Raw genomic sequence first — 6,685 nt, 5'->3', positions numbered from 1 at the left:
AAAGATGAGTAGTGGCTTCAGCCGCTTTCACAGGCCCCATGATGCCCCTGCAAGTGGTCTCAGCACTTCATTCTGCTCGGGAGGGTCTGGCAGAACTGGGCTGACTCTTCATGCTGAGTTCCCAATGCTTGACACACAGATTTTTGCTTTCTCTTTCCCCTTCATGAGTGCATGAGACCTATAGCAAAATAATGACAAATAAAATTAAGTAATTCTTTTAAAAAGAGACCTTTGTATATATAGGAGCAATTGTCCTTGGAGAGAGTAATCACACCTATTTTTAGAACTGTCTTAAGGGACTTATGCCTCTAGGCATCTGAGTTTGGCCTCTGTTACTTGGGACTACAGAGCGCCGTGTTGGCTGGTCTCATAGAAAAACTTTCATGGGTTGCAGAAGGAACTTAACTACCATTCATCGAGAACACAGATGTTCAGGATCCAGCCCTGAGGAGCCCTGGTAGCCTAGGAGTGATGCTGAGTGCGTAAGGGTCGTGGCATCCCAGCCACTGTCACTAGGGTTCTAGGACAGAACAGGTGGTTTTTACATTGTGCTAGTGATTCTTCTGTGTGTGGAGGTGGGAATCACTTCAAGGAACTTTCTTCAGTGGTATACACCCTCCCCCAGAGATTTTGTTGCTGTTATCAATTTGCTATGTGGCACATGTGCTTGCTGGAGAGAGAAACAGAGAGAGGGTAAGTGAGGAAGCACCCTCCAAGGAGGAGGTGGCCACTCCACAGTTCCTTCTCCATTCTCCTCTCGGGATCTTGGACACAGGTGCACAGTGTGTTTTTCAAGCCACTGGATCCAGGACTTGAATCACGCAATTGGTTATGTAGGACCCAGCCACCTTAACCACCATGCCACCAGCTGCCCTTCCTTGGAGATTTGGATGCCGCTGACTGTTCTTCCTCACCCGCCCCTCTATGAACAACTCTAAACTTTAGAGTTTAAAAGAGATGGGTCCCGTTAATATAAAAAGTGTCTCATCTTCCTCATCTGTCAACAAGGCAATAGTGAGTACAGTTAAAAGGTAAAGGGGTGCTCATTTCAAGCAAGTGTTACTCTCTGGGCAGCTGGGCAGCAGCTGAGTGTGAAGGAGATTCAGAGATGAGGCAGAAAAGCGGAGCAGTTGGGAAGAGGAGGCTCGGGCAGAAAGGGCATCCAGGTAGTTGTGAGCATGTCAGTCGGCCTCTTACCTTCCTGATAACCCTTGGCCAGTCAAGAGACAAAAGCATTAGAGGCATATGCAGGCTAGCATCATGCTGGGAGGTGGGCCACCACCAGCAGATGAGTCTTTGCCCACAGAGTATTAGTTTGTGGTTTGTCCCGACTGCATCTCCCTCCTTTTGTCACCAGTCAGGGTCTAAATGTCACTGCATAGGAGTCATGAATTATTAGGTAACAGCCTCTGGAAAAGAATTCCTGTGTCATAGAAGTTGACTGGAGAGTCGGATGAGTCACTCATCAGGAATAAACCCAGCACGTGTTCCTTTCCAGCAAGAGAAACATTGCTCCCTGTCACAGGTAGCTCTTGTGCTGAGACTTTTCAGCTCTTTCAAGGCTTGAACACGTTTGAGGGTGTCTGTGGTTCTCAGGGATGGCAGACATTTTTCCCGTGCCTGCTTTGGGGCTATTTATGGAATGAAGTCCCACATTGTGTTCAGGCCTTGGCACATGGCCAGTGGTTGGGCTTTCCACTTCCTTCCCCTCCCCTGAGCTCCTGGGGCCCCTTCCTGCCTTGACTGAGGATGTTCTCACTGGTCCCCCTTCTGCCTGGTGAGGAACAACAGCACAAGGGCCGCCCACCCAATTTGGTGTAAGTTTCTGTTTGTTCTGGGCTGTGACCTTGGCAGGGGCTGTGCTTGTCACTGATGAGCTCCTCAGTCTTGGGGCCAGCAGGGAAGAAGCAAAAGCCTGACATTCAGGCTTTTGTTGTCTTCCTGATGCCTCGACTGGAGTCATTAAACCTTTATTCTCTTCAGGAGAAGCAAGCCCGAGTTGAAATCGATTAGGTCTAGCCCTTTGTGGAAACTAAAGGGATTACAGGTTTACACGCTGGCCTGCCCTGCGTTTCCTCCCACTCTTTATGCTCACAGACAAATCTCTGTTTTCCTGCTGCGTCATTTTGAGTTACAATCAGGCTGCTCTTTTTTCTTAAAATTTCCATATAACACCTCTTGTGTGTAAACCAAAATGGGAAAGAAGGAAGAGTATATGTGAGTTTAAAAATAAACTGAAATTTACTAGAATTTGCCTTCAAATAAATATGTGCACTTAGGTTAATGACCAAGGTAGACTGTCCTTTAAAAAAGTCCTTTCCACTTGCGCACCTGACTCTGGCAAAGGACGGGAGAGACTCCATGAGGGAGGTTCCCTACTCAGCTACAGCTAACAGGAGTGGACTGGCTGAACCTGGGTGGGGCCTGGGGCAGCAGACTCCACACTGGCCTACCTTTTGCAGTGTAAGCTGTCTGCCCAGTGTGCACGCCCCTTGTCACAGAGCCCTTTCATGTCAATGCACCTCCCCGCCTGAGTGAGTGAGAATTAAGGGATGCTATTCTGGATTCCAGGCTGAACCCTATCAGCCAGTCATACCTGGTGTAGAAATATTTAGAAACTGTAGACAATCCTACGCAGGGGTACAGAGAGGCCAGAGCCAGGGGCCTCAGTTTGCATTCTTCCCACCATATCACGTGCCTGCAGCTGCTTTTTTCTCCAAGGTAGGGCTTTTGAAAAGACTATGTATGTATGGGACCAGCAGTTAGCGTAATGGCTGTGTCGTTGAACTCCCATGTAGTCGACCGCGGGTCAAGTCCTGGACCCGGTGGCTTAAACTCATGCCAGGCGCGTGTTGCATGCATGCCCAAGATCTCAAGAGGAGAAGGGATTGCGGTGTGGCCACCACCCCTGGGGGGTGATTTCTTGCTTTCTGTCTCTTTCTGTCTCTCTGGTGAGCGCACACACCCTGTAGCAAAAACCTCTCCAAAAAAAAAGTAAAAAGTAAAAAAAAAACACGACTATTTATGTATCAGACGTAGCCCACCCAGCCAGTGCAGGGAAGCAGTTGGATAATACAAAATGAAGCTGGCTGCGGGCCTGAGCCATCTGGCGTCTGGCAACATTCGTGCCCAGTGATATTTACTGAGGCTGACAGGAAGGCAGTGTGACTTCCTAAGCATACACCAGTTAAAAGAAGTGTTAATGTACAGTAGAAAGAGCCCTAGACTTAGAGCCAGGCTGCCATAGTTCGGAACTCACTGTCACAGTGGTGTGGTTGAGCACATTGCTTCATCTCTAAGCATCAGTTACCTCATCTGTAAAGTGGGGGTGACGACACTTGGTGTCATCAGCAGTCATGGTTGAGGGTTGAAGCAACGTAATTTTTGTGAACGGGCTTCGCCCATGCATGGGTGCGTAATAAATGCTGGTTGTTGCTGAGGTAAGCCAAAGGGGTGGTGGTGGCAGCACTCTCTCCCATGGAGAATCCCCATGTGTGGGAAGGGAAGGCTGGGGTGGAATCCTCAGTCTGCTGTGTCTGCAGCACTGGACGCCTCCCAGGGCTGGCAGAAACCTTGGGAGTAGCTCCCCAAGCACAGTCGCACCTCTGTGGGTTTCGATGTTTCTGCTTCTCAATGTTCTCTCTTTTTTCCTGCCTGCTTGCCTGCCTTTGGGACCTCTTGCTGTCTAGGGTGGCAGATGAAGCTTTCTACAAACAACCCTTCGCTGACGTGATTGGTTATGTGTATGTTGCCAAACTAATTCCTTTTCTTGTTTGATTCTTTCTACTTTGTCTTTAGAATTAATGCTCCTTTTATGTCACAAGTTGCTTTGCTTTTAAAATTATTTCAAGTTGGCACTGTGGGGGCTGCCTAAGAGTTGATAAGTTGGGGTTTGAGCCATTAATGATCTTGTAGAATTATGACTCCTTGTACCCCTCTGATAGCCATTTTTCATATTTGGGGTTTTGGAGGGGAGAAGGCCGGAAGTGTGGGTTATTCATGAGCTTGTCCAGGAAGGTCTGAGGCTTGGATGGATGCTGACCTCTTGCTGTTGCTTGCCACCACTGCTGCCACCAGTACCCTGTTGCCTGCCTGCCCCAGGTGGGAAGGAAGTCTCTCCACCTGGGAGCAGGTGGAAATCCAAGTTAGGAGCCAACAGCACCTCACATGGCCAGGGTTGGAGCTGTGGGGACTAGCGTTTTCCATACTTGATTCCTTCAAAGAGTGGGAGATCGGTTCCTCCCTCAGGCAGAAGAGCCTAGAGGGGGTGAGCTCTGATGGGTGCCTGTCACTGTTTCTCTATGGTCTTAGATGTCAGAGATGGCTGTTTAGTGGCTAAATTCTGATGCCCTAAACCACACACACACACACACACACACACACACACACACACCTCAAGCACAAAGAGGCCTCCACCTTTAAGGTCAAGACAGCCATAGCTGTCTGAAATGGGCCACTTTGCAAACTCCTAACTCCCCCAAAAGGAAAACTGCATGTTCTCTGGAAAAGTTTTTTTTGTTTAAGGATTCCCGTATCTAAAGTAATATTGCCAAAGACTTGGAACAGTTTTTCGCTGTTTCCCCCTTAACAATTAGGGCCAACTCTTTATGCTTATGAGGGTGGAGGAGGAGAGGAACCTGTGGAAGGTGAGCGACAGGCTGCAATCTGAAGAGTCGCTTAGGGCCTATGACCTTGAGATGTCCATCCCATTGGAAGACAGACCTGGCTTCTTGGGCCCCCGGATGCATTTGCGATGAGACGTGTGAAATGCTGGACTTACAGGTGGTGTTTGATTTGATTTTTGCACACTCTCTCTGGAGTAGAAATGGAGACTGGAAAGGTCGAGTCTGGATTTGCTGGGCAGCAGGGTGGCCCGGCAAAGCCAGCTGCACGTTCCCAAGCACAGACAGAGTGGCAAGGGCATGTCTAGCTTACTGACCATCTGCATTGAGCTCATTCTCATCTTCTATATCTGACCTAAAGTTTCTCTCCTTGTTTCTTTTCTTCTCTTCACCTTTAAGCACAAACATAAACCATCCTTGCTACAGCCTAGAACAGTTAAGTAAACCTTTCTCACTGCCCTAACTGTGTGTGCCATGAAGTCGCAGTGTTGTAGTGGCTCCAGGCTTCAGCAGTGTTTGCCACAGCCATCCCTGTGATAGTGCCACCCCTCTGTTGCCACAGACCAGTCATCTCCATCGCTTCTGCTTTGCCCGTGATGCTTGTTGGAGTAGATGAATACACTGTGTCTTCCTGCCTCTTACCACTGTCCTCTCGGGCTGTAGTTCCCACCTGTTAGTTCCCTCTGGGGGTGGGCTGGCCTTGATGTGCAAAAACGTTGGAGCAGCCTCCTGCCAAAAAGCAGCTAACGTTGGCCCTCCTGCCAGAGTTTGCCCTGAGAGGCCCAAAGCAGCTGGCTGGAGGGAAAGTGGCAAACTTTTGGCTGAACTGGAGAATGTCCTCCCAAACCCCTATCCAGAATGGCTTTAGTCTCTAGTGCCTGCTAGCATGGGAGCTTTGTCTTGAATTCCTGTTGATCTGCCCTGTTTCTCTCCAGCCTTAGGAATAAATCTAGAGGGTATTGTGCAATGACCTGTGGGCTTTGTAGAAGTCTCTGATTTCCTTGAAACTCAGTACAGCTCAGTGCAAACTGCTCTTCAAGTTCTTGACCAGCCTGCTGCTTTGCTTTTGTTTATAAAAGCAGTGAGTAGCTGGCTAAGGACAGGCATTTTTTTTTTTAATGCTCCATATGAGCAGAGATGGCTAGACGAGAGACAGAGTGAGCCCTGAACCAAACACCTGTATTCCAACATTTTACACAGCACTCTGTACACCGTGTGCTAGGAGAGCAGGCCACATGTCTATCCCTGAGTCTGACCTGGGCCAGGGGCTCTTAATTCTCAAGAAAGCCAGAATGCCATTTAGTCAGGGAGGAAGAGGCAGTTGCTTCTATAGCAAAGCAGCGGCCAGGTTGTTCAGAAAGGGTTGTACATTAAACCAACGTATTCTGTCATTGCTTCCAGGGCAGCAGAAGAAGCCTTTGTAAACGACATTGACGAGTCATCCCCAGGCACAGAGTGGGAACGGGTGGCCCGGCTGTGTGACTTTAACCCCAAGTCCAGCAAGCAGGCCAAAGATGTCTCTCGCATGCGCTCAGTTCTCATCTCCCTCAAGCAGGCCCCCCTGGTACACTGAAGAGCCACCTGTGGAAACACTACATCTGCAATATCTTAATCCTACTCAGTGAAGCTGTTCACAGTAATTGGATTGATTATGTTGAGTTCTTTTGGACCAAACCTTTTGTCTTTAGAGTTGATCATTGTTTGTGATTGCATGTTTCCTTCAACTGTGTTCTCCCTGGCATTCAGAGAGGAGGGGGGAGGAGGAAGAGGAAGGGAGAGAAACCTCCCAACAGTAGCCTCAACCTGTGCTTTTGTGCATTATTCTGAGAATAAATTTCTGTTTCAAACAATGTACATAAAGAATCTTGATTGATCTCAAGGTGTGTTGCAGTTTGCAGTAAGGCATGGGAATGAGGAACTAACTTTGATCATTCCTAGGGCTAAGGAGGCACGGTCATTGAGCACCCTTCCCTGCCATTGGCCACTCACCTGCCTTGAACAAAGGTAGCTCCAAATTTGCCTACCATGGAGATTGTCATTTGAAAAGGAAATTTCATGGCTAA

General features: G+C 48.5%; 1 protein-coding gene across 3 annotated transcripts in view; it reads left to right on the top strand.

The window, feature by feature from the left end:
• The window catches only part of CLTA (clathrin light chain A), a 29,742-nt gene extending 23,260 nt beyond the window's left edge, over positions 1-6,482 (top strand). The window contains exons 6-8 of one of the 3 annotated variants that reach the window (XM_027770039.1): positions 3,690-3,743; positions 5,022-5,057; positions 6,024-6,482. In XM_027770039.1, the coding sequence (XP_027625840.1) occupies positions 3,690-3,743; positions 5,022-5,057; positions 6,024-6,195 (262 nt within the window). In that variant the 3' untranslated portion in view covers positions 6,196-6,482. The remainder of the gene's footprint in view (positions 1-3,689; positions 3,744-5,021; positions 5,058-6,023) is intronic. The other 2 variants (XM_027770040.1, XM_027770041.1) reach the window with 2 other exon arrangements.
• The last annotated feature ends 203 nt before the right edge of the window (positions 6,483-6,685 follow it).

The sequence above is a fragment of the Tupaia chinensis genome, unplaced genomic scaffold, assembly GCF_000334495.1.
Source record: "Tupaia chinensis unplaced genomic scaffold, TupChi_1.0 Scaffold000104_1, whole genome shotgun sequence".
Taxonomy (NCBI): domain Eukaryota; kingdom Metazoa; phylum Chordata; class Mammalia; order Scandentia; family Tupaiidae; genus Tupaia; species Tupaia belangeri.
The sequence above is the reverse complement of the archived record's forward strand: the minus strand, read 5'-3'. Positions and strand labels throughout refer to the sequence as shown.